The sequence below is a fragment of the Leuresthes tenuis genome, unplaced genomic scaffold, assembly GCF_036924035.1.
Source record: "Leuresthes tenuis unplaced genomic scaffold, fLeuTen1.0.hap1 SCAF_10, whole genome shotgun sequence".
In the NCBI taxonomy this organism is placed as follows: Eukaryota; Metazoa; Chordata; class Actinopteri; order Atheriniformes; family Atherinopsidae; genus Leuresthes; species Leuresthes tenuis.
Window position 1 is genome coordinate 22002682 of NW_027325364.1, and position 26577 is coordinate 22029258.

The following is a 26577-nucleotide window of genomic DNA, read 5'->3' on the forward strand; positions in this document are numbered from 1 at the left end:
TATTCATGCCTTAACATGTTCATAAATGATTAAAAAGACTTTTATACACGCCTTTGTGTTACATTTTAATTACCAACAGCTGAAAAGTCTGGCAACGCTGGCTCCTGTCAGACTGAAGCCCCCTGGCAGAGAAACTTCTCTGTCAATGCAAACACCCCCTTTCACAGTTTTAGAGTCAGCGAGCAAGCTCTTATCTAAGAGTGAATAGGTTTGTTCTTCACCTGTGCTCCACGTAGTTTCGGAAAGTCTGGCTTGGTATTTTATTTTATGTTGCGGACAAACGGCAATGGCCACAAACAGGATTACTAATATTAGTTTTCTAATAAAATCTTAATGTAGACTGTTATATAATCAATATTATTTGCTCCACCTGTGGTGGGTTTCCTGCTCTGAAGAGAGAAAATGCTGTTGAAAAAACAAATGAGATCTCTGCATACCTGCACCAGAAAATACCGCAGCTGTTTAATGCCTTCGGTTACATGTACAGCGGCTGTAACAAGCCAGTCAGTCTTCGAAGGACTTCTCTCAGGATAAGTCGCTACTGGTCCGAAAATATCCACAATAACTAAAGAAAAAGAAATGGTGACTGAACAGCTATTTGCGTCGAAATGAAAATGAAAAGTCCCCCGTTTCTCTGACATGAAGGCGTTGTCTCTCAGGACGTGTCATCGAGCCTGAGCAGACGTCCAATCAGCCAACACGGGCTAACACCTGTGTGAGCGTGCATAAGCACTCAGAGTCCCCTCAAATGTTCTACTAAAACACATTTTAAACAATAAATGTCTCTGCAGTGCGAGTATCCGCCTCTCAGGTGTGTGTTCTGTCAGTCATGCTCCTGCTTCTTCCCAGCGAAGTGTCCATGCTGTTCTGAAGGGTCCTCCAACCCAGCTGTCCTGTCACATTGGTGCCGCTGAAGGAGTTGTAACGAGCCACAGCTCTGGGTCCTGCGGCCTGGTGGCTTTGGGGGGTCCAGTTCAGTGTCGGAGGACAGTTATGCTGCTGATAGGTGGCATTTTGCGGCAGCATTTTGGCTCTTCCACCAGGCAGAAACCACTTTGAGTCTGCCTGCAGGTGAGGCCTGAGATGAGTTCCCATTGCACTGAAGATTTTGGTTTGAAGGCCAGATGTGTGCCCTCTGGAGCTGGTAAAATGGAATTGATGGCTGGTCGTTGGCTGCGTTTGCTGTTGTGTAGAAGGGTAGAGGAGGTTGGGATTATCAGGCAGAAGCCTTACCTGTGGTTGATAGTTTAGTGAGTAATTCCATTGGTCTCTTTGTGTGTTTAGGCCTGACACGAGCCCTAAAGGCTTTGTCACTAAGCTCTGAATCTGCTGAGGGAAAAGCCTTTCACTGCCAACATCTGTGTGATCAGGATTTGAATTCTTCTTCAAAGCTGACTGATAACAAACAGCCTTGTGCTGTCCATGTGCTGGGGAGGCTGCATGCATAGGGTTTGCTTCCTGAAGCCTCAGATTCGACTCAGTTTTGGTGATAGTGGGGTTGGCAAGCTGAGATTCAACATCTGAGATGAGGATCTGACGAAGAGAGGGGCTGTGGATCTGGTTTTGATTCACCTTTAGAGGCTCACAATTTGATCCTGAAACAAGCTGGGTGCAGACAGCTCCCACTGTGTGCTGTGGCTTTTCAACACTCCGCACTTCACAATGTGCTGCCGGTTGAACCAAAGGCTGCCGGTGCAGTTGTGGAGGTTCTCTCTCAGTGTGGGAACCAGCCCCTGCCATCTGAACAGAACAGTTACCACCTTTGCTGCCATCAAACTCTGTGCTCTGTGGAATGCATAAAACCGTGTTTTCAGCCTCTTCATTCCAAGCCCAGAGGGACATCATTTTTGTCTGGGTTGATGTCTTCTTACTGATAACAGAGGGCTTATCCTGAGCTTCACGTGACGTGGAGTCAAGAGAAAGAGCCTGCGGCAGTGTGATGGAAGTGACAAAGCCGACAACAGGCTCAGAGCTGGAGTACAGTCTGCGGAATTCATGACGGAAAGGTGTAACTGAGCTCCCCTTTATCAGTACAGCGACACTACGATGGACCTGCCATGACAGCCAGGTGAAACTGAGGGGACAACACACATGCCAACACAAAATTAGGAATCATAGAAAAGATAGGAGACACAGGGAGAATGGAAACATACAGTCATCTGAGGAAATAAGTTCTCACCAGAATGTAAAGTTTGGTAAATAAAACCTCAGATGAATTAGAACACAGCATGCAACACCATGTCATTTATTCATCAGAAACTAAGCCATGGCCTTTCAGTCAGGTTGAGGTCTGGACCTTGACTGTTCTGTTACAGCGCCTTGATTCTTTTCTTTTCATTCTGTTGTAGATTTGCTGCTGTGCTGGAGATCATCGTCCTGTTCCGTGACTCCTTATAGACCTTCCCAGACTGATGAGCAGCAACAATCGCTTCTCTGAGGTACACCTGAATGCATCAGACCAGCACACTGCACAAACTTCTTTGTAGAGCTGGTAGCACTTGATGAATTAATTCAATGGAATTGAGTTTATTTATATAGCTAATTGTCAACAAAAGTCATCTCATGGTACTTTAAAAATAAAGTTCAGTCCAATTGCTGCAGCCTATTCCAGCTGTCATTGGGCGAGAGGCAGGTCAGATCCTGTCCATGCACGCTCACACTCAGTCTTAGGGACAATTTAGAGTCACCAATTAACCTAACATGCATGTTTTCGGGCGGTGGGAGGAAGCCCGAGAGAACCCGGAACACAGAAAGGCCCCAGCTGGGAATTGAACCAGGAACCCGTGAGGCGACGGTGCAAACTAATCATTTCCATGAAATGCAAATTTTATTACAGTTGTGTTCTTATAATCCAAATGAACACAGAGCTCCTTCACTAAGGATCAAATTAATCAAGTACATTTGATGAGCAGCGCCTGTCATTTCTATGGAAACAGTAAGGGTGGACTCAGTTTTTCAAACACAGCTTCAAGATTTTTGGCTTAGTTTTTTTTCTAATAAATAACGACTCAGTGTCAAGCACTGCTGTTTATCTGAGGTTGTATCTACCTGATTTTTTACGACCCGAGGACAAAACAAATGCTGACATACCTGTATGAACCAGTCAGCACCTCAGTCCAGTCACTGATGATGAAACTCTCTGCAATCTGACCCGTCAGCTTTCTGCCTGTCTTGGTACAGTACGTCTGTCCATGGACACTCTGTACAGACAGCTTCTATACACACAACACAAAAAAGATCGGATGCATAGCAAATGTTTATTTCATGCTTGCAGAGGCAGACATTTGGTTGTAGCACTGTGTTGCAGGAAAAATAATAACAATCCCCAAGCCTTCGAAGCACAGTATTTGCATCACCAGGACTGTGAAAATGAAAATACTCACGGGGAATTTTTTGCTGTTGAGTTTGAGTTCCTGCCACATGTTGACAAACAGGTTCAGATTGTGGTGATCCAACAGCAGATGAACTGACACATTTCTCTTCATGCTTGCCTCCAGAAGATCACACAGCAGCTCAGTGTCACTGAAGCTGTCCATCACTATGGCCAGGGCCTAAACACAGCCACACAAGATGTCAGTCAGTATAAATCAACCTGCTTCCGACATTTCAGCAGTCCTGACAGCTGTTGCTCACATGAACAGGCAGGCATGTCATGCTCTCTCTAACACATACTCATGCATGAAGAAACACAAACACACCGTATTAGCCTTTCTGATGAACTGCCTGACCAGGTCTTTCATGCCTGCTGCCCTGTCAGATTGGAAAAACACCTCAATGCTGGGATCCTCCTGGAAGGGATCCGTCCATTTCACATCTGGACAGGCAAAAACATCATAGAAAACAGCAAATGGAATTTCTCTGAACTGGGCTTGCAGACACTATCATTTCCATTAAACTTTCTACTCCTGCAGTACCTGTTGGGCCACTCTGGTCTAACCCTTCCACAGTAGAGTCTGTTGACACCGCAGAGCCCCGGCAGCACGACTGAACGGCATCAGATAAACTTTCAATCTCTTTGTCCTCCACATCGGGTGCATCTTTATCAACTGTGTAAAGCACAAACTTGTATAAGTCTATAAGTCATAAAAGGAACAAAACCAGCAATCAGTGCCCTCAATCTGATGGTTTTATAGTGTTCACGCACAGCGGGCCTCACAAAATAGATAAAAGATATTCATAAATGCAGAAACAAACATGTAGAACCTGTGCTGCCATCCCTCCCGTTTTCCAGGATGTAATTCTTTTCCATCTTTGACAGAAAATCCACTTCTCCCTCTGCCTTTAACGCCCTTTGGTATCCCTCCAAACCCTGGTTGAACAAGCAATCCACGGCAAGGCGAGTGCTTTCGTTGTGGCTGAGGTCCAACCCGGGTCTGCTGGCTATGAAGTCAGAATAAGAAGAGGAAGGGATGCGGAGGTCTTGAACCCGTTGCCTCACCTTCCCCAAAGGTCTGGACGTCCTGTACCACAGTACAGGGATACTATCGGATACATCCATGGTTACGAACAACAACAATCAAAGCCTTGTTCTGTGGTTTGGGAAATGCCAAAAGCTCGAGCCGTTCATTTCAACATGACAAGCTACATTCAACCACAAACAGAGTGATGTTACAGCTGTGTACGATCACTCTGAAAGAGATCTGCCGACTTAAAAAGAAAAGAAAGGAGACAAAGGTCCGCCTCCACTGAAGTCAAAGTGGTTGCTTCACACATGATGCGATGTGACGGGTGAGAATGAGTGTGAAGTTCATTTCATGTTTGGAACAGTAGTCTTTCAGGTGTTGGTACTCACTGTGTAAAGATTAAACACTACACAGCAAAATATGTCTATTTAAATCTAAAGTAGTCTAAAATTACAGACTTATGTTATTGTTTGCTAACTAGATCAGTGATGAAACATCTTGGCGCAATGGACTCATTTTGCAGTTCTCTCGGGCCCAAGTGCAAAGATAAAAGATGGGTGGACGGATAGAAGTGAATGACTGACAGGAATTGGGATGGTTGTCACCTCAGCTCTCGTCAAACAGCACCTGGATGTCCACTGGACCCAGAGGAGACACACCCAGACAGAGATGCACAAATCCTGATTACACTTTTAATTCTGCACCTCGGATGGTTTGTGTATCTGTAAAACCAAGGCACTCCCTGATTCCTCAGTCTGTCTGGGCAGCCAGATAGAGGAAGTCTGTTCCAAGCTGCTAAGCTTTTGAGGACTTTCACTGCAGCAGAATTATTTAAGATTTTTGTACTTTTACACAATCTTTTACACAATCCTTGCAGACAATTCTTTTGACTTTGTGACCAAGTTGTCACGCTGACGCACCATCATGTGCCAAACCTCATGCAGGCGTGTCTTGTCTTCAGTGACTTTGACACAGTGCCAGGAAAGTTGCAAAAGCTCATTAGAAACCAAGAATGCACCAGAGCCAGTTGGAAGTGCCACAACAAAGGGTTTAAATATTTGTGATCATTTGAAACTACTTTAAAAAAAATAAAAATAAAGAAAAAACCATCAGCAGCAGACGCATGTTATAAATATCTTTTAAATCAGAATCAGAATGCAAGGACTAAACTCACAATGAAACAGCAGATCAACCAGGACTTTCCAATTCATTTTATCAAAAACAGGTTTTAAATAAGACAAAAGTAAAATTTGTTAAAATGAAAAAATTTAAAATACAGGACTAATTGTTGTTCGGGCAACGAAACGTGACCATTTGTGTTTGTGGTTACCGTGGCTGAACTGTAGACTGCAGAAGACACTAAAGGTTGTTCAGAGTTAGCAGGACGAGGCAGGAAGACATAACATACTTTACATAACTCATTACTTCTTCCTCTTGCAGAGACAAGGGATTGCTCCTCCTCGAGGAGATTAGAGTGAGGAAACACAGGTGTCATTTCAAGAGGTTAAACGAATCAGTACAGCACGTTAGTGTGGCGAAAAGCACTCAGTATCTACAGTATTGTGTGTGTGCATCAGTTTATCCAATAGTTCAATAGCAACTGCTACGAGAACTAACTTGAACTGGATGATAGAATACAATGATGCATCACGTGTTGACCTGAATCCAGGAGTAACCATGTGAACATTGTAACCACCATCACATGAAGCACAGCAGGAAACGCAAGGGATGAGCCTGTTTTGAGTCATTCAGAGGGCTGATTTTTGATGGAAAAGATGGGCCTTTGTGAGATCGTTTGTGCTCATAATACAGTTAAAATGGTCTGATGTGTAATAGAGATAATTAGTGGCTTAAGATGGAGGAATGTGAGCACTAAAATAGTGCTGAATACATAACAACCAGCTAGTATGCTCCACAGTCTGAGTCACTGTTTTCACTGTGTTGTTCGAGGTAAGAACATGTTTCTCTGACAGTGTGACGTCAGAGAGGCAGCTTGTGGTCACTGGGAGACAGAGGACAGCGTGTGGACAGACTGCGAGGAGGTCAAGCTGCCCTCTTTGGCTCTGGCTGCCAGCTTCTGTCTCAGTTCTCGGATTTCCTTCAGCAGCTCTCTCTCGCCGCTGTCCAGCTGGCCCCGGCCTCGGTCCAGAGAGACTAACAGGATGCAAAGAAAGGGAGAAAGACAGCATTACCGATACAAAAATCCTATCATAAACTTTCTTAAATGGGGACTGTTACACTGCACATTTCAGTAAGAACGAGTAAAGACGAAGGCCGATCCTTCATGGCCACTGAAATAGATCACACCACAGTTCTCATTGTACAACAAAACCCTGTTTGATTAGCAATTAACGTTAAACATATTTGTGGGCAAGACAGTCTTTTTATCTTAATTTGACAGCTTTCAAATAATTAAAATGACTCACAGTTGGTGGATGTGCTATCTGAGGGGGAACTGCTGTTCAGACACACCACAGTGGTTCCTGCAGGCCTCAGGTTGGAGGCAGAGTCGGCTCTGACTGCTGGATTCGCACCTTTGGTTCCAAAAGAAAAAGCAGTTCTGTCAGGAACTCCTCTTCTTGCCGCTCTCTGTCCATCTAACAAAATAAATGATATTCAAAAACAGAGTAATGTCTGGATTACACAAAATGTTTGCGTGAGGGCAAATTTTTACTAAATGCGTGAGCCCGCCAGACTTTCAGGGCCTGACGTGTTTGTGGGAATAAATAATGATCACAAATTTAAGTGGCCGTTTGAAGGTTTAAAAAGAGAAAAAAAAAAAAGAATGTGTGCATTTAGTGATACCCATTTCTACTGAAGACCAGGACCGTCGCTGCTCCTGCAGTTTGGCTCTGGTACTCATCACTTCATCCCACTGAAAACGTACATGTATAATTAGTTAGAATAACAGGAACTATACCGCCCATTTGAACCAATTTAACAGTCTTCAGTGATATTTGATAGTTTTTTTTGGATTATTCACAGTTGTGTTTACTTTTAAAAGCTGTCTTGCAATGCTAAAAAGCCCACAAAATAATGTCTCCAACCATCACCTTCCTCCCTGCCACATCTCTCATGGTGTCAACCAATCTCTCCTCCTCTGCCACAGTTTGCCTTTGAAGCTCTGCCAGTCTCTCCCTCTTCTTCTCCTGCTCATCATCCACCTGCTGAAGGCGCCCCACCACTTCTCTCTGCCAGTCTGACTCCAAGCCCAGCTGGTATGCCTCTGCCAGGGACTCCTCTAGGACCTGTGTGTGTGTGTGTGTGTGTGTGTTTGGAGATAAATTCAACAGATACGGAAGTTAAAGATTGCAGGTAGGTGCAGTACTGAGGGTTGACTACTGTCAACATCGGGTTTGGATTATGGCGTCGCTTCATAATAACATGTTGTCCGAAGTCGAAATTACACAGGAGAGCATCCCACCAACCTGAATGTTAGTCTCTGCATTGTGCAGCAGCTCTGTGTAGTTCTCCTCTGCTCTCTCTCCCGCCTTCATTTTCATTCGCACCTCCTCCTCAACCTCCCGTCCTACACGTTGCTGCTCTTTCAACAAGTGCTGTGGAAAAGGTCAACAATAAAAGGGAAGGTACAACACAAAAACAGACTCAGAGGTAGTAGTTATCACCCAGTAATGGAAATTTAGTTTTAGTAACAGAGAGCTGGAAACACAAACTGTACAACAGTACTTTCAGAAAAAGGTGATATCATTGGCAAAAACATTATGCACTGTGCTAAAAGTCCAGATCTAATGTCTGATTAATCTCGGTGTTGAATCGAGTGCACGTTGTGACCGAAACCTTGTGTTCATGAGGGCCGCCGCATTTGGAGATTTGCTTCCGCCGGCTGACTTTTGATTAAAAAAAAAATCTGAAGTGGCAAAACAGCTAACTGTAATATCTAACGCATTTTGTTTATTTAGCTGGAGTGAACTGTCAGAGCCTCAAAGTATTTCATGAGATTATTTGAGAAGAAATAAAGATACAAATCACAAAAAAAAATTTTTTTAAAAATTAGAAAATGATTCAGGACGGTGTTCCCCACCTGCTCAAGTCGTTTCCTTTGAGCTTCCAGTTCCATCTGTCTGACCTCTAGATCTTGGACAGCTGTGGCCGTCTCTTGTTCACGGAGATCCATCTGCAGCAGAATGAAGACGTCAAAGAAATATAGCTTCATCCAAGAAATAATTATCATGTTCACAATTATCTTAAAGCACATAGGCGTTTGTGAGCAGCCTCACAACGCATTGATCATATTACAGCCCAGGATGTCTCCTTTTAGCTACTCGGTCAGTGTAACCCTAACCCTACTGAAACATGGAGTAAACATCTGAAATGATTCAGGAAAGATAAAACTGCATTAGAGGCTGTTTCCACCTGGTATGTATTAATATCAGCTCTGAAGGCATCAGTTTCCACCTGGTACTGTGTTTTAGAGTGTAGCCGGGCTTCCTTTGCTGTTTTTTTTATTCGTATTTAGAACATGCGAATAAGAAAAGATGAAAGAAAAAAAAAAAGGAAAAAAACAAAACAGTAAAACTTCCACAAACATAAAAAAAACTATGGGAAGAAGACTTGATGCTCATTACGGGACATAGAAACAACCTTATAAATTGTGTCCGACCTGGCAGTAGAGCTGGTAAAATAAGGCGAATCAGCAGCTGTCTGAGCCACATCACTGACTGGCATGTTTCCTCATATAATATTCCAGATATTCCCAAAGATGAAAAGAATTCCTTAAGAGGAGCTTTCACCGTTTACTTTTCCTTCTTTTCTCCTTCATGTAAGAGCTCTGGTTTCTGGTGAGGACAACTGCCTCGAGAGTTACAAGCACGAGTTGCCTATACTGCCACCCTCTGGAGACACCATGCAGCCACATTTATTCACTTTAAGCCGCCTATGCAGCTTTTTTCTTTGCCAGCTTAATCTAATTCAGGGTCAGAACGTTAAACATCTGATGGGACAAACTGAAACAAAAAAAAAAAAAAAAACACGCTCATGGAGCCTGACACCAGAGTTCACCTTTCTGCTGATCTCCTGGTCTAGTCTTTTTATATGTGAGGCTCGCAGGTCCTGCTGGTGTTTCAGAAAGCGCCTTCTAGTTGCATCCAGAAGCTGTAATTCCTTCACCTTCAGCTCTCTCTTCATGGCTGCCAACCTGAATAGGATGAGGCAGAGTCAAATACCAATTTCCCTGAAATCGAAGCTTCTGTTGTAGTCACAGCTTAACTATGAATGAGTCAGTGTTTTGTTGTTCACTTTGTCCTCTGCTCCGTGAGCTTTTCCTCTTCTTGTGCCAGGATGATTCTGCGCTCCTCCTCAGCTTTCTGCAGCAAATCCTTTGTTCGAATCATTTAAAGCAGTACAAATTAGTTCACTTTATTTCAATTCGAGGGACTTAAGTGCTTGTTTCTCGTTTATCCTGGTGAATTGTATACAGCCTGAGCATTACAGTGCAACATCTGCGCTTTAATGGATACCTGAAAACAATTCTACCTGTTGTGCAAAATAGGCTTCCTCTTCAGCTTGACGATGCACAAAATCTGCACGCAATGCTGACACTTCCTGTCTGAAGACAACGCACATACATGCACACACACACATTTAACACGATGCCTTTTCTTTCCAAAATAAATGTAAACTTCTGGTTGTCATTCTCATCCACCTATAAACTCACCTCTCACGCAGATACTCCATCTCCTGCAGTCGTATTCTCTCCCTCTCTCTGCTCTGGTATTCCACTATGAATTCTGGGTACTGGTTGAACACAGGATACTGGCCGCTAGTGAGTGGTGTAAAGTCAGATAGCGTAGTCCTGGGATGGATGTCAGCCGGTGTGCTGCCCATGAGCCGGTAAGCCTCCTTTATCATGGCTCCAACGTCTAGGTTGTTACGATGATGAAAGAAGTACTGGAGAGGAGGAGAAAATGGGGTAAACTTCACGGAGGAGAGACAGAAGTTGAAAATGTGACTGTTTAATTACCTCAAAGTCCTGCTTCTGGGAGCACAGCAGCAGAGGCTCACGGCAGCAGATGATGTAGGCCACGCAGGCCATGAGCAGGAATGATGGATGATTGGAGAAGATGTTGTCGAACAGTCGGAGCCATTCGTCACGTGTCAGAACCTCGGAGAACAACGTCTCCAGCAGGGGCCACACATAGAGCTGGGTAAAACAAATTCTATGATAATATGCGTACAGATGAGGACGGACAAAAGGGATCCCACGTAAGCGAAAGCATCGGACATCTTGTCTCACAGCTTCCCCAGAGACCGGCAGCTGCGTGCTGCTCTTACCTGTGAAGTGATGCCACAGTCCACCAGGTGCTGCAGCAGCTCCTTGTCATGATGAGCCAGAACATTTTCTGCCGTGCTCAGGATGTTCAAAGGAGGGTTGGGGAAATACTCAAACCAGTGTTGGCACCAGTTCACTGGAAAAACATCTGCTTCAGTAGAGATCCCAGTGAAACAGTTCAACTGACTCATAAAACATTGGCTTACTTGCAGTAGCACACATATGGAAATCAAAATAGATGTAAATGTAAATATAATTTCCCTCAATTTCCCACCTCTGGGCTTTGGCTGTACACATAAAAACAAAATGCCTTTCAGCTATACGGTCTTTAAAATAGTGGTAGCACTCCTTTTGTAGCAGGAACTTGTAGAAATCTGTAATAATTAGACTCAAAGCAGCAGCTCAAACAGACATAAGTAAGACTGCAAATGTGTGCTACTGAAGTATTTAAAAAAAACAACAAACAAACAAACAAAAAGTACCGATAAGAGTGGCCACCACTTCAAAGCAGAGCATTGGATTGTTCTGGAAGAGCTTCACAAAAGGAAAGGCTACCAGAGGGAGATAGTCCACCTCTCCAAAGATGGCTGCCCAGTGAGCTAAGGCAGACAAAACCCTGTGGAGCAGACAAAAGGACCAAATGATCAATCTGACAAAATGATAGCGTCAAAGAAGAGAAAAAAAAAAAAAAAGTCTGTGATCAAAATGTTATAAAGGCAATAGACGTGTTGTACATGAGTATATTTGTGCGTTTGTGTGACAGAGAAAGCGTACCTCTGCAATCCTCTCTGCAGCTTGTGACTTTTGATGGGGTACTTATCATGCAGAGTGAGGAAGGATGAATGCAGACCTTTGTCAGTCAGACTGCTGTATGCTGAGTGATTCTCTGGGAGACACAGCAAAGACCGCCACACGAACATCCTGCAACAAGGATGCAGAAAATGATCATGTAAATCCTGCCGGAACAAAACATCCAGTTACCATATCCCTCCTCTGAGGGGGATTTTTTACCTGTATTTTGCAGGGTATTCTCCAAATGCCTTGAGCATTGCCACCAGTCTCTTCTTATTCAGACCGGCAGGTAGTTCATTCTTTGAAAAAAAATAATAATAATAATTTTTTTTTTAAAAAGACAAAAGCTTTATAGACCATTAAGCTACACAGTCCCTCAATCCTGTCTTGCACAATTTGATGATTTCTTTTTGTGTATCTGAGTAGGTAAATACACTTTATTCCATCAAACTTCTTTATTATCAACTAAACAAACTGACAGTACAATGAAAAATAATTCAAAAAGAAGAAAACTGAAAATGTGAGGGGATTTTGTCTTTTCTCACCTCCTTATCCTCAACAGAAGGTCTGAGTATCTTCACCTGTGTTCGCCTGCCTGAGCTTTTAGCTGGTTTATGAACCACGTCAGACCTAACCTTCATCTTTAGGTTTGAAAGGTCCTGATAAGCTTCACCACCAGAAACTACAGCCACCAGGGATGAAGGAGGCTTTGGAGAGGATGAGATGGAAACACACACACACACACACATACATACAAACAGAACATGAACACCAAAACCCTCAACAACAAATGAGATTCCTCCTGCCATCTTGTGAAACACATACAGCGACATACTGTCACCTTGTTTAATTCCTGTGTGAGACTCTGGACACTGTAGATATTAATGCTCCCATTGTCCATGATGGCCGCGATATGTCGGCCATTCGGGCTGACAGCCACTGTAGTAATGGCGTCATCGTGGGAACCCATGTAGAAGAGAAGTTTACAGGTGTGAATGTTGATGAAACGCATTACGCCATCCTGACTCAGCACACCCAATGTCTGCGGAGAAACATACAGGGCATCCATGAGCACTGCTGAGCACATGAAAGTATCGCACTATGCAAAAGTGAAAGACTGTCATCAGGAAGGTGTCTATCTGTTCCAATTTGATGTGTCATCATGAGCCAAAAACACAAAAGTTTTTTTTTTTGTTTTTCTTTAACTACATGATTAAAAAGAAAGTTGCCTGGAGTTATCTGCTGGCCAAGTTCCTTGAAATGTTTTGAACAAATGCACTTAGTACTGGTTCTGTTAGCTGTTCCAGCCAACTACTCATTTTCTAAAACTGGTGAAAACATCATTTTTGTTTTAGAGCCTAAATGTTTTACTCTGTACTAAACGGTTCTGGAACAGGCTCAAATAGCACTGAAAGACATAAAAACTGAAGACTAAATATAAAAATGCTACATAACGAAAAAAAAAAGTATTTCACAAAGAATTAGATTCAACTTGCAGCAGAATCAGGTGGGGTTAAAACAGCCGTACACATGATTGAAAGAGCAGTTGTGGCTTTGGCCACTTCTAAACGTAAAATTGTCACTCGGAGAGAAAGTGTGGCCGATAAAAAGCTGAAGAAAAATCCTAGAAAGAGAAAATCTGCTGGCCCAGCTGTTCCTGTACCTGGCTGGCTCCCCCATCGAAGCTGTCGGGCAGGAATTCCAGCTGTCTGACGGTTCGAACTTGACTGGGCATCTGAATCACTCTGATCAGCTGTTGGCTGTCCAGGCACCACAGGTGCAACAGGTTGGAGCGGCCACCTGCTGCAAGGCTTTTACCATCACTGTAAGAATGACACATGTACAGAAGAGCAGTTAAAGACTTCTGATCCCAGTACTTTTTCACTGACCTTGTTACGTGCTTTTATACTCAAATGGTGGGAAATGTCATAGAATGGTGGGAAACGTCACAGAGAGGCTATATTGTCATTAAGCTAGTGAGGGGCTGTGATGTGAGAGACCTACCGTGTAACAGCGAAGGCCTTGTAGGAGATTCTGGGTCCACTGTCAGGAACTGGGAGCTGGTATTTGCAAAAAAGTGTGTCGCTCTCCCACGCAAAGATGGAGTCATCACTGAAACAGCTGAGGATGGTGTTGCTGAGAGGCAGGAAGAACACCTGCAACAGAAGCAACAGTGCGTTGTTCTAAAAAGACAGCTAAAAAGTAATAATAAAGAAAAACAGGGGGAGAGCAGAATAAGCACGTACCATCATTTTAACAGACAAATAGTAGCTTAAAATGAAGAACTAAATGAAATCCTTGCTTGAGAAGCAGTCAAAAAGCACTAAGTCTGCATGTTTACCCTCTGTATGCCGACAGACTGCCTGATGTTAAGCTTCCTCTTCCTCTGGAAGGTGTCCAGGTCCCAGAGCTGAGCCGTGTCCGAGGACGTGGTGATTGCATAGCGTCCTGAGCTGTGGATGGAGATGAATGACACTGCTCCCTCATGACCTCGCATCCAACTGACCAGCTGTTTTGTGTCTATTTAACGAAATAGAAAACCAAAGAGAAGGGAGACAAAAAAATAAAAGCATTTACTATTAATGTGGTGGTGAGCACAAGCTCAACCGCCACACACCAGCTCCCGGCTATGCAGGAGCATAAACAGCTGCTTTGTGTCAGAAAGACACTGACTGCAGATTGCCTGATTTACCAACACAAAGGACGTTCAAACAGGGCAGCAAAAGGATTTTTTTTAAGAGTATAACTTGAAAACACTTTATGTAGATGTGTCCATCCTACCTTTATCAAAGCATTTGATAGTGTAGTCAGCCAAAGCGACAAGGAACTCTGTGGTTCTGCGGAGGCTAAATGCCACTGCAGTGCAAGCCTGTCCTGTCTTCTGCACCAGGCGAAATCTAAGATAGAGAATTGATATGCAAGCATGCAGAGTTTAAGGAGGAGAAAACCTGGCACTTTAATTCGTAGATAAGATAAAACTCAGAAACAAGACATAAGTTTGTGAGTGTTTTTGGTCCTGACTCCCAAGTCGGTCACCTGTTCCTACTGATGTCGAAGACATAGATGTTGCCATGGTGATCTCCAGCCAGGAAGGAATCCCCTGTGGTGTCAAAGGTCACATGGAGGAAACGCACCGTCTTGGCCTGCTGAGCAGTGCGGATCACTGTCACTAACACACTGAGGAAGACAAATGTGAACATTATCGGCTGTGAAGGTTGAAAAGTGACACATTCACAGTTATCAGTTACCCACAGTTACCCATGGGAAAAATGAATGAACAGATAAACTAATAAACTGGGTTTTTTTTTTTGGTCATAGCTTTTCATCATAATAAAACTCTCTTTGCTGCTTCTGCTGGTGCACCTCGACACCAACCATCTGAACCCACACCTGTGCATTCAAGCTTCTTTTATGGAAGTGGTGTACAGCACTGTCGTTATATGGAAGTCGCATCCACAGGTGTTTATTTGAGGTGAGACTTCTGTAAAAGTGACGGTAATGCACATAACTTCATACTCGTGGAGCCTTTCAAACGCAAATATAATTATCTGGCAGTCCAAATTCAACACTGATAGTGTAATATAATAACTACTAAGATTAAGTTGAATGTAACTTTTCGATACAGACATATCAAGGTTTGAAATTTGAAGCACAGATAGAAAGGAAAAAACAAACAACAGAAGTCAGTAATTCACTTTGCGACCACTAGCAGCATCAAATGCCTACTGTTTTGGGAAATTAATGCTGTAAAGAGGCATCCTTTAAAAAATGTAAAAATAAAACCTACCTCCTCCCTGGTGTAGGTTTTCGATGCCAGACCTTCCCTTCCTCTTTATTTCCGATGTCCGTCACCTCCATTGTTAAAGAAGACAGTACGAACTCAAGAAATACATGGAGATAACCCTGTATTTTACTGCTTCACCTGACGTTACATTGCTTTAGCTAACAGGCTAGCATGCTAATAACAGGCGGAGCAAACAGCGCGAAATTTAAAAGAGCAACATTCGTGTTTTTCTCTTCAAGAGACAACGAGACAAAACGTAAGGGATACTGAGACAAGCTTTTCAAGAAGTGCTGTCACTAAGAATTTCACAGATTTCACGCTAAGCTATATCGTTAAAGTGCAAGTTGTTGAGATTTTTTTGTTTGTTTTGAGGACGGTTATTTTGTCGCTTCGCGTTGACGTAAAAAAAGAAAGAAGACGTGAATTGTGGGAGTTGAAGTTCGAGACTTACTTTCCATAAATCCATTAATCGTTTAACGTTTGTTAATTATGGGCATTCCAGTGTATGAAAAAGTGCTGTTTTTCACATCATCCCATACACTAAACCACCTTCATTTTAAGAAAACGAAATGTAAAAAAAATATAGATGTTGAACTAAATAAATGCACTGAAATTAGATATTACTTTATAGAACTGTTAGAACTGACTGATCTGAAATCCCGACTTACATGTCTCTGTTTATTTTAATTTTGTTTGACTTTTTTAAAAGCACCTGCTCACACTACAATTGACCTTGAATTTCCTCTTTGCAGGCATTGAGCCTACGGAACGCTTATGACCTTGTCCCTGGAGCAGTTGTGTGGGGAGTGCTGAAGGAGTATGGGGCACTAAGCGATGGCAGGACGGAAGGGGAGACGGACAAATGCGTTGCACAGTACCGTATTTGTGAAGAGAGCTGAGCTGGAAGGCAAAGCTTACAATTTACTGGTCTGTCTTTGTTCCAACCCTCTCCAATGGTCATGAGATTTGGGTGATGACTGAAAGAATGACATTGCAGATACAAGTGGCTGAAATTCACTTTCTTTGAAGGGCTGCCAGGCTCAGCCTTAAAGATGGGGCGAGGAGCTTGGACTAGAACTGCTGCTCCTCTGCATCAAAAAGAGTCAGCATTGAGGGTTTTTCTGGCACGACCAACTGGGAGGAGGCCCCGGGGCAGACCCCGAACGCCCTGTAGGGATTATGTAACCTTTCCAGCCAGGAAACACCAAGGGATCCCCAGGAAGAGCTTGAGTGCTGCTGGAGAAAAAGAAGTCCTTGATGTGTTTCCCTTCTAGACCTGTTGCCTCTGCAGTCCCAACTCAGATAAGCAGTGGAAAATCATTGGATGGATGGATGGATTTTCAGATTCATAATCGCTTTCCCCCTTTGTATGTGGCCACTATTCAGTAGGCTCAGTCAGAATGGACATGAGGACAGTTTCCAGTCAGGACAGGATCTCGAATGTCAAACATGAGACCCTGGACTGCACATCTATGATGTGCGAAAACCAATCTGCCAGGTACTGAGTGGTAAACTTCCAAAAGCCTTGACAATATTTAGAATCAGGTATTGAAGTGCCTTGAGATGATATTTGTTGCAATATGTAAGTTTGATTAATTAAATGATTAATTTAATTGAATCATAGGATCTAAATGCATCTGCTCCTGCTCCTACGACAGGTTTTATTCAAAACACTGAAAGATGTTGATGATACCTTGGGTGACATCTTAATTTCTTGTTTGAATAGTTAACAAGAAATGAAAGTGACAGATGCAGATGTACTTTTTAAAAATTTATTTTGTAAATTAACAAGTCAAAGGGAAAATAAAAAAAAAATTATGAAACTAAGGAATTTGTTTTAGACATCATCTTCAGGCAGAACAAAGCAGCAGAATAACCGGTTAAAAAAGCTGTTGAGTTCAACCACAGTCTTTGCTTTGGTCTTATGCTGACTGACAGTCAGGGCATCCTGCTTTGAAGTGGTGACAGGAGCTTCATCAGAGGTGGTGTTATCAGCGGGCGTAGCTGAAACTACAACAGAGTCTCTGCTGGGTGCATCACAAACATCCTCACCATGAAAGAAGGAGAGGTCTAAAAGGGAACCACACCATTATCTATTTCTGAAATGGGTTTAGGCTGCTGTGCTGGTTCGATGTGGCAAAGGAGAGGAGCTGCATCGAAAGAAGAGGCCATAGGAAACGGTGGAGCTGACATCACAATAGAGCTTGGTTCAAAGCGAGGCGTTGGCTGCTCTGCTGGTGCATTTAAGGCATCGCAGGAAGTAGGATCAGTGAAAACCGAATCAAGACTGTCAGAGAAGGTTTCTTGTGCCTCACTGGGTGTAAACAGCAAAACTGGCACAGTCTGGACTGCAGTGATGGCAGGAGCTTCATCAGAATGAGTCACAGGAGGTGATGGAGCCAGTAGAGTCTGCTTCTGTCTGATTCTGAGGCTGAAAAAGAACACGGATCTCTCCCGCTGCAACACCAGTGATGGTGTTCAGCAGCTGTGCTTCAAAGCAGTTGAGCTTCTCCACCAGGAGGTCTTCAGTGTAAACCTGTCCCCCCTTTCCCTGGATAGACAGGATCACGTCATGTCTGATGGGGCAGGAGAAAGTGATCTGCAGGCGCATGGAGGACAGAGCAGCGGACACCTGGTCCTGAACTGCTTGTGTTCACCCAACAGCCATCTTACTGAGCTGCTGGGAGGGCAAGCTTAAGGAAGTTCACGTAGGAGGCAACCGGTAAACCTGCAGGACTTTCTGAACAACTTCCATCATCACCTCCTGAGGGCGGAGAAGCTTTGAGCCTGTGGTGTGCCGCTGCTGCTCTGTCAGACTCCTGGCATACTTCTCTGCCTGGCTGATGATCTTGGGATGTCTGCAGGATACAGGGTTCGTTTTAAAACACTGCAGAGCGCCGCAGAGATATCGCAGTCAGAATACTTCAACTGAAAATGTGTGTGTGTGTCTCAGTGACCCACTTCACTCTGAGTGTGCCTTGCTCTGCCCCACCAGCAGCTTGGCCATGTCCTCAGCGGCCACATCAGATGGGAGCTGTTGATTCTGCTGCAGCCTCAGGAGTTCAGCCAGCAGTGCAACCTAAGCAACATGCAGGACATCAGCTGTTTATGACAAAATTGACAACACAAGCTAGAGATTTCACCTGTTGTTTAATTTTGGTGTGGACTTGGAATTAGAGTAGGTCTTACTTGACTCTTGTAGGGGCTGATGTGCCAGCAGATCTGCATGGCCTGCTCAAATATTGGTGTGCCAAACAACATCTGTGATAGAAAATAGATCATATTGCTTATCAGATCAATTACTCTTCTCTCTCTTTGTTTTAGCAGTGCCTGAAAATGCTGACAGTCTAACCAAAGAAATCTCTTCATACTCTGATGAGTCTGTAGACGCCGTTGGTTCCTTCAATAAACTTCATGGGTGTTTTGTGGCTGTGCGTCTTAATACAGATCCGACTTAACTGTCAAAGCTGCATTTAAAAACTTAGAACAATAAGTTCAAAAGACTCAAGAGTACTCGTAATCATCCGGATCCACAAAAGGAGAGAGTTGTCACAGACTCCTGAAATCTGCAGAGAGATTCTTAGATTCTCACTGCCTTGTTACAGCAGTCAACATTCTAGAACATTTTATGGTATATCACAGACATGCAGAGAGTTTTTCAACATTTATCGTGGATGTTCTTTTCTAATTTCATGGATTTTTCTCCTTCACAACACCCTTATCTTCACCAGACATCCCATGCTGACGTTATTAGTTCATATAGATACATAATGTACATCATATCATGTAGTGCAGCCTCATAGAGAAAAAAACCCCAAAAAACTATCACTGATTTGTTTGCAGCTGATCTCTTCAAGCATTTAATCTCAGTATGAAAATATCAAGAAAATGAATCCCAAAGTTCAAAGCATCGCCCTCACACAAAGGAAAATAAGCAAAGTCCCATATTTAAAAAACGGTGAGCAGTGACATATTAAAAAAAAAAGATAAGATAAGATACTAATAGAATTTTCTTATTTACTTAACAATATGGACGCATTTTAAAATGCATTTGTGCTCTACCAACCGAGCATTTTGGCTCTTCATCAGTACAGCTGAAGCTGTGGCATGTCATTTAACAGCAACTGGTGTCAGCATAAAACAATTTCTTGACAAACAGACCCGTATGCTACTCATTAAATTGCACCATGAGTGCAGTGGGATGTTGGATTGATCACGATCCATGTTTTTACACAGACTAAACTGGTGGTCTGTTCTCTATGAAAGTTGGAAATGAAAGACAGAAATAACCTGCTGAGGAAACTGCATTTCCAGGGAACTTATTCAACACCCTGGCTTTAGACATTCAAGTTAGACAGATCAATGTCATTGTCAAGAAGTTCAGAATGATTAATGATAACACTGTTATTGTCAATTAGAGATTGTCACGTTAAGTTACTCTACAAATGACCACGTAGCAAAGTAAAAAGTACAATATTTTCTATGACTTGAATTAGACTTGAGTTAGTGGTTCCCAGTCTGGCATATTTATGCATTACTTGAGTAAACAGTCTCATCAAATCACCGTACCTGCAGTTTATGATAATACAACGGCTCGCCATTATATCAGAAGTGCTAAAAAGCTTTGATAAATTTGTCATGAATCTGGATTATCACCACCAGTACACTGAGTTGAAAGACCTACAGAGAACTGGGGTGTTGGTTTCTATGGATACTCATCAGATGTTTATTTGACCATATGAATACCTGCGGTTTTGCATCATTACATTGAAATGAGGCATACTGAATCAGATTATTTCGAAGTCTAGGCACCAAAACCTGAAAACATAAACTTAAGATCCCTTTAAATGAAATGGTGTGATAACATGAGATTCCTCAATAGGATTTGTAACATTGTTCATAAATCAATTATTGCTTATATATGCCTGTCTCAAAGAATTTGTCCAGCTTCTTCTTTGACTAGATCAACACTCTTCACAGGTGGCTGTTGGAGGAAAAAATGCGGACTCTGACACGCCTCTTTCCTTTGCTGGCGTCCTCTGGATGGTCAAGTGGGCGCATTTGCAAATTTCGCAGGAAGTACCACATCAATGACAGCAAAAACAAAAGGTGGTGGTTTTCGATTCGAATATATTCCGTCTTGATGGTTTTCCTTCAGAATAAGAGTATCACTCAAACATCTTCCCTCTTTCACTGTCAAAGAAAGTAAGAATAGTTTAGGTAAATGCACTTGCCCATTGAGCCAACTAAAGTAAAAGTCCCAATCTCGGTGACATCGTAATGACAGAATAATCATTATTTGCATCAAATCCACTGTCTCTGTCCCATCATTAAAATATTTTGTTTCTGACCTTCAATATTCTTTTTTAATTCCACATAGGCTTAGTAGAATTTTAATGATCACTGTCTTCTGATGAACATTGCTAATCACCTGGACTGCGTGCATTAGTAGTAATATCAGTCCCTTAAAAATGGATTTGATGGTTACTTTTAATATTAGTTTGTATCAGTATTAAGGGTAAAAGCGTCAGCTTGGTTTTTACTTTGAAAAGCTAAACCGGATGTTTCCCCCCTGATCTCACTGACTTCATCATATGTGAAGCTAGCTCCCTGTGATTAGCCACGTCATGTAAACTTAGCAGTGGAGCAGTTGTTAAATAAGGGCAAGAGGGCTAGTTTTTTGGACGTCTGTGGTCACTTTTGAAGAAGAGCTTTTTTTCGTATTTAGAAATTGGCTGGTGTCCTATGGAAAGATGTCGGACATCGGTGACTGGTTCAGAAGCATCCCTTTAATTACCCGGACCTGGTTTGCTGCTTCGATTGCTGTTCCCTTCATTGGGAAGCTCGGACTGGTCGATTTCAGAAATTTCTTGCTGTTTCCGGAGCTCATCTTTAGCAGATTTCATGTAAGTTTTTGATAGTGCCGGTCATCTGTATGTGTGTGTGTGTGTTGGAGCCAGTGGTAGTTGAGAAACATTATTTCGGTGTGTTCGGTCAGTTAGCAGGTGGCTAACAGGCCTTTCGTTATGCTTCAGCCAATGAGAGGGCGAGACGCAAGAGGTTTGGATTTCCGGATGCTGTCAAAATGCTTCTCGGTGTAGACACACACAAATACTTCTTGAAAAACCTAATCCTAACATTTTACCAAAGCTAAAGTTTGTGTTTATTTATTTTTTAGACATATAATACGTTCATGTTAGTATTGTATTTCTTTTTTCTTCAGGCGCTGTTCTCGCGCACTCCACAAGGCGGAGACACTATTTTAGAGTAATTATGAACAACTTCCAGTCTGAATTGCCCTCAGGCTGTATGTATTACCCTGCCCACCAAGAGCTACCCACAAGGTTTACAGTGAGTTTATGTAACCTTAGAACGTGGGCTGTAGATACCACCTCGGGGTAAAATGACCTTTTATCAAGCCACTTTCAGTGTTGGAGTTCGTTAAAACGACTTATTCAGAGGGAAATGTGCTTTCCTTTTCCACTGAGCTAACATATCATTTTAGCAGTAACTGGTAACTTTGACAAATAGGATGCTATTTATACGAATTAATTTTGGTATTGTTGTTTAGAAGAAGCATAAAGAAGCAAAAATCTTTTTATTGGAAAAGGCAAAATATCACATGGGGTTACAGTAACAACAAAACACATAATTTGCTTCATTAAGATGGAAACAACAACATAAGTTCTTAAAGTTCAGAGTTTAACAGAAATATGTACATTTTTAAAATTTTTTTTACAGGTATAGTAAAGTTTTTTTACACACAATTCAGTTCAAATCCACCTCACATATGTTGTGGCAGATTGTCTGCAGAACCCAGACTGATGGCAGCATGAGCATATGAACGGCTCCTGAGTTTAATGCCCTGTTATAGACGTCACTCATTAACATAACAGTTTAGAAAGTAGCTGACGTTAACCAGCCACCACCATAATTTACCACGGATAGAGCTCGTATCCTTTTTTCTGCTTGATTGTGCAGTTGTTACACCTTTTGTAGCACTGTGTGATGATGTACCGTACTTGTGTGGCAGTGTAGCTTAGAAGTAGCTCTATAACTTATCATGGTGTTGCTCCACTTGTTCAGCTGTTTAAAATGTGAAATGGATTGGGGGAAGAAAAACCACCATCATATTCTGGTTATTTGGCTACAACTATTTTACAGACTTTGAATATTTTTAAGTTTCTGAAACGTCAAACAATGGTCAACCGAAGCAGTGGAAAAGCTTTAAGTTCTCAGATTTAAGGAGCTACCATCAGACCAGGGTTGGCAGTTTTTGACCTATTAAACAGCTGAAATGACTCTGTCAAGTTACATCTGACAAAGTAATTACTCGTTTAAAAGTTATCACTTGGAATTGCGTTACAAGGCTCAGTTGCCTACATTTCTTTTGTGTAAATGTCTCTTCTCTTTGTTGCAGCTGTGGAGACCAGTGACAGCCACCCTTTTTTTCCCAATAACCCCCAACACTGGGTTCCTCTTCCTAGTCAACCTATATTTCCTCTACCATTACTCCTCTCGGCTAGAAACAGGTGAGATTGCTGGCCTTGTGATTTACACACTTGTCACTTTAAAAGGCTTCTTATGTCTAGTAGGTTTTATTATTGATACGATCCTCAAATGATTTTGCCTTTCTTCTTTAGGGGCATTTGATGGCAGACCTGCAGACTATGTCTTCATGCTCCTCTTCAACTGGATCTGCATTGTTGTATCCTTTGGCTGACATCACAAGGTTTAAGATCCAGTGAGGGCTTAATGACTATTGCCATCTACTTGTTGTAAATCTTCCTATTAGCATCTGAAACTACATTCCTGTTATCTTGTTTTCACCCTGACACTGACACTCTGCCGCTTTGGCTCCCTCTCTGCATTTTTCTTTCATCTGTCTTTTCTGTATCCCCATCTCTCTCTCTCTCTCTCTCTGCAGCAGTGTGCCATGTCAGGGTGGCTCTGTGCCAGTGGCCCAGAGTCAGTCTACCCCTGCAGAGCAGAGAAACCTAATCTAGGTCACATGCAGCACTAGTACAGTCCAGCCCACACCTCACCTCTGTGTTGTTTTGTCAGGACTTACGCTCTAATTGTCAGCTTATTGGGCTTTTTACAGGCGTTTCTTGGTCGTAAGCCGGAAAATCTCCAACTCTATGTACAGAATACATTCCGGTTTGTCACCTCGGGTAAAAGTGAAAAGATGAATGATTTAAAAAAGTGAATATCCGTCAAGGTCAGATATTTTGCTCACGTGAAAATGGCAAATGGGACCACCAGGTCCTTTTGAAGCGGAGTGGTGGACTTGAAGGGGTCACCGGCTGCTTGAATCTTACTGTGACTGCATGAACCTGTTGTCCTTGACTCTTTGTGTGTAGATTACTGGGGTGCTGATGAACATGCAGGTGAGAATCCTCTTCAGTACTGTAAAACACGTTGTACTTGTTTGCAACCATCTCTTGAATTCTCGGACTGGATTCTAGGTCCTGTTGATACCAGTTTAAATATTGTTAACGCAAAGGAAAAGGCTGCCATTTTTGGAAGAAAGAATTGCAGAGTTGGTCTCTAATTCTAAAGCGACCACCAGCTGCTTTGAAGCTCACCAGTAATGTGCCTGTCACAGGGGTTTATATTCTGGTACCAGCCGGGAAATGGTTCCGTTTTGTTACGGAGTAAAGAACAAGAGACATCTTAATTGGAGACCTTTAGACATGCTGCTCACTTGGATTAAAAAAAGAACAGTTACAGTGAAAACACCTGAGTTATCAGTGCCCGCTGGTTTAACTCTGTTTTGTTTTTTTAATAATTTCAGCTGCTGATGATCCCTCTTATTATGTCAGTGTTGTACGTCTGGGCTCAGTTCAACAAAGACATGATTGTGTCCTTCTGGTTCGGAACAAGATTCAAGGTAACCTACTTAAAATGTTGCATTTTAATCTTGGAAAGTCATAAAATGATGATAAAACATCAAAACAGTGATCGTGACTGCTGATGCTGGCACTTACTGTACTGCTAGAGTGTGAAGCTGCTCTTTGTTGGTCTGTTCCAGGCATATTATCTACCTTGGGTCATCCTTGTCTTCAACTTTATCATCGGAGGGTCGTAAGTACAAACCTTACATAAACTGCTGTATTGAACAGCTTCACAATCCTGTACAGTTTGTAAGTGGACTGCTGTTGTTCTGCGGCTTCATCGGTTACTTCTGGGTCAAAGCTGGGGACAGAAAGTTTAACATGAGGCGTTTTTTCTTCTTTTTCCTAATATCACTGTATAGCTGTGAAGTTTGATCTGTCTTCCTTTGTTTGTTACTGTGCAGTTTTGTGAACGAGCTGACAGGAAACCTGGTGGGCCATCTCTACTTTTTCCTCATGTTCAAATACCCCATGGACCTGGGAGGACGCTCGTTTCTCACCACACCAGACTTCTTGTAAGTTCATGTTTATTTAAAGCAGAACAAAAACCTCAGTCAGGTTTTACTGAGCAGGATTTCACACGTTTGTGGCTACTTTCCCGCTCTGGGGCTGTGTTTTAGCCTTCTCTTTTACATTGTAATTGGCACTTGTTGCCACAGTGAACACTGCAAGTGGCATGAAAAAGAGTGACTTTACAGGATTCTAGTTTGGATGATTGTTTGACTGTACCAACTCATCTTGAATCATTTGCCATTCACCATGCTCAGTGATGACAGACTCAGGTCTGAGAACGAACAAATATGCCAGGCGGACATTCATGTAGCTAACGATATGGCCATGGCTTTGGATTACCTTGAACTGTAGCAATACTTCAAAGTTTCTCATCCTGTAAAGCTGGAAGGATCACTTTCCTTCCTCAAATGCTACTTTTTAACCATCTCCCTCCTCCCTCCAGGTATCGGTTCTTCCCTAACACGAGGGGAGGAGTGTCAGGCTTTGGAGTTCCTCCCAGCAGGAGGCCAGCTGCCCAGGAACAGGCAGGAGGTGGATTGAGAGGACGTCACAACTGGGGACAAGGCGTTCGCCTCGGGGATGAATGAGAGAGAACAGCACCCCCTCAGCTCTCACTAACTAATGGCTGGGCAGTCGATGTTTTGGGCTAAAATTCTTGCTTCCTCGCATTCTCTCCTCTTTTTAGGGTATAAAAAAAAATCTTGACCTCAAATTTAATTCACGTCCATTTTAAGTTTTAAAGAATCCAGCAGGATGAAATATGAGGAAGTGTGCGTTTTAACTAATACTGCACTGCACAGCAGGACTCAGACTCTGGCTTTAGGCTCAGCTCTCCAAGTAAAGCCGCCTCTACTCTTTCTACCACTGCGGATGTGTCCATGTGAAACCGATAGACAAAAACAAATAAATAGTTTCTTTTTCTGTGATGATCCTGCTGCCACCCTCTCGTTTCCTTCTTTCCCGCCCTCTTTCTCTCCACTATTTGCTGTTGGACCGCGAAGATGAGAGATGTTGCAGCTGCACACCAGCACGCTGTTGATTTTGACCCGAGTTCCTCCCTCTGTGATGCCATATCAGATTACTTTGTAATTACAACGCACTGGGACAGCACTATCCGCCATCCCTCAGCAGAACACGGGCCAAGCTATTTAGAGCTCTGTTTCCAGGTCTGAAATTCCATGCGTGTGAAATGTTTTTTTTTTGTTTTTTTTGAGCCTTTGTGGCACAGAGCTGGATGTTTTTCTGTCTTAAGACCTGATCTTAACCAAACTGAGGGAAATATGGATTGTTGCTCTTCTTTTGTAAATACAACAGTTGTTTTTTGAAAGAATGAGAGAGTCCAAGTGTGTTTCCTTAATACAAGGCTTTGAAACGAGTCTGGCAAGAGCCCAGAATGCTCAGAAAATATTATCCTCGTTTGGCCGGTTGATGATGACTTTATGGCAGGACGCACGCATCTCGGAAAATATGGAGTTAGGATGAACACAAACCATTACTTTCATTGTTACTCTAATGACTCTTCAAAACAGTAATTCCCAATACACCAGTTATGGGACAAAAAAAAAGCAGATACTGTGTAAAATGTATTTGCAAATCCTTTAAAACAATGTTTTTGTTTGCAATGTAACATAGAAAACATATCAAATGCTCTAAGTGAGACATTTTTATTATTTTGGGACAAGTTGGGACAGGGCCCTGTTTACCAATGTGTAGCGACCCCTTTTTCTTTCAATAGCAGTCTGTAAACATCTGGGAGCTGTCGGGAGACCATTTGCCGGACCTTTTGGAGAGGAATCTTGTCTCATTCTTGTCTCATATAGGAATCTAGCTGTTCAACAGTCCCGCTCTTCTTTGTTTGCATTTCATGATGTGCCAACTGGTTAAAAGTCTGGACTGCAG

The 26577-nt window shown here is 42.6% G+C and overlaps 3 protein-coding genes across 5 annotated transcripts; 1 reads left to right on the forward strand and 2 right to left on the reverse strand.

The window, feature by feature from the left end:
* Position 1: 1 nt before the first annotated feature.
* LOC140316775 (uncharacterized) lies at positions 2-5326 on the reverse strand. The gene is made up of 6 exons (XM_072394740.1): positions 4204-5326; positions 3915-4046; positions 3699-3814; positions 3384-3551; positions 3091-3215; positions 2-2074 (listed from the first exon to the last, which is right to left on the reverse strand). The coding sequence occupies exons 1-6, from the start codon at positions 4496-4498 to the stop codon at positions 808-810; spliced, it is 2103 nt and encodes a 700-aa protein (XP_072250841.1). The 5' UTR covers positions 4499-5326; the 3' UTR covers positions 2-807.
* Positions 5327-5599: 273 nt separating this feature from the next.
* On the reverse strand, positions 5600-15651 carry tbc1d31 (TBC1 domain family, member 31). 3 transcript variants are annotated; one of them, XM_072394742.1, is made up of 23 exons: positions 15272-15651; positions 14521-14661; positions 14266-14381; positions 13826-14004; positions 13489-13640; positions 13148-13307; positions 12326-12526; positions 12030-12191; positions 11704-11783; positions 11467-11613; positions 11175-11308; positions 10695-10840; positions 10384-10563; positions 10078-10310; positions 9897-9969; positions 9660-9739; positions 9423-9558; positions 8446-8538; positions 7832-7960; positions 7457-7651; positions 7209-7278; positions 6830-7000; positions 5600-6557 (listed from the first exon to the last, which is right to left on the reverse strand). In XM_072394742.1, the coding sequence occupies exons 1-23, from the start codon at positions 15340-15342 to the stop codon at positions 6403-6405; spliced, it is 3204 nt and encodes a 1067-aa protein (XP_072250843.1). In that variant the 5' UTR covers positions 15343-15651; the 3' UTR covers positions 5600-6402. The 3 variants fall into 3 exon arrangements, with proteins under 3 accessions (XP_072250843.1, XP_072250844.1, XP_072250846.1); XM_072394743.1 differs by having other exon boundaries at positions 10695-10828; positions 15272-15650; XM_072394745.1 differs by having other exon boundaries at positions 6830-6937; positions 15272-15650.
* Positions 15652-20842: 5191 nt separating this feature from the next.
* derl1 (derlin 1) lies at positions 20843-26006 on the forward strand. Its single transcript, XM_072394748.1, has 8 exons — positions 20843-21174; positions 22689-22800; positions 22912-22976; positions 23632-23658; positions 24066-24161; positions 24303-24355; positions 24570-24680; positions 25121-26006. The coding sequence occupies exons 1-8, from the start codon at positions 21022-21024 to the stop codon at positions 25263-25265; spliced, it is 762 nt and encodes a 253-aa protein (XP_072250849.1). The 5' UTR covers positions 20843-21021; the 3' UTR covers positions 25266-26006.
* The last annotated feature ends 571 nt before the right edge of the window (positions 26007-26577 follow it).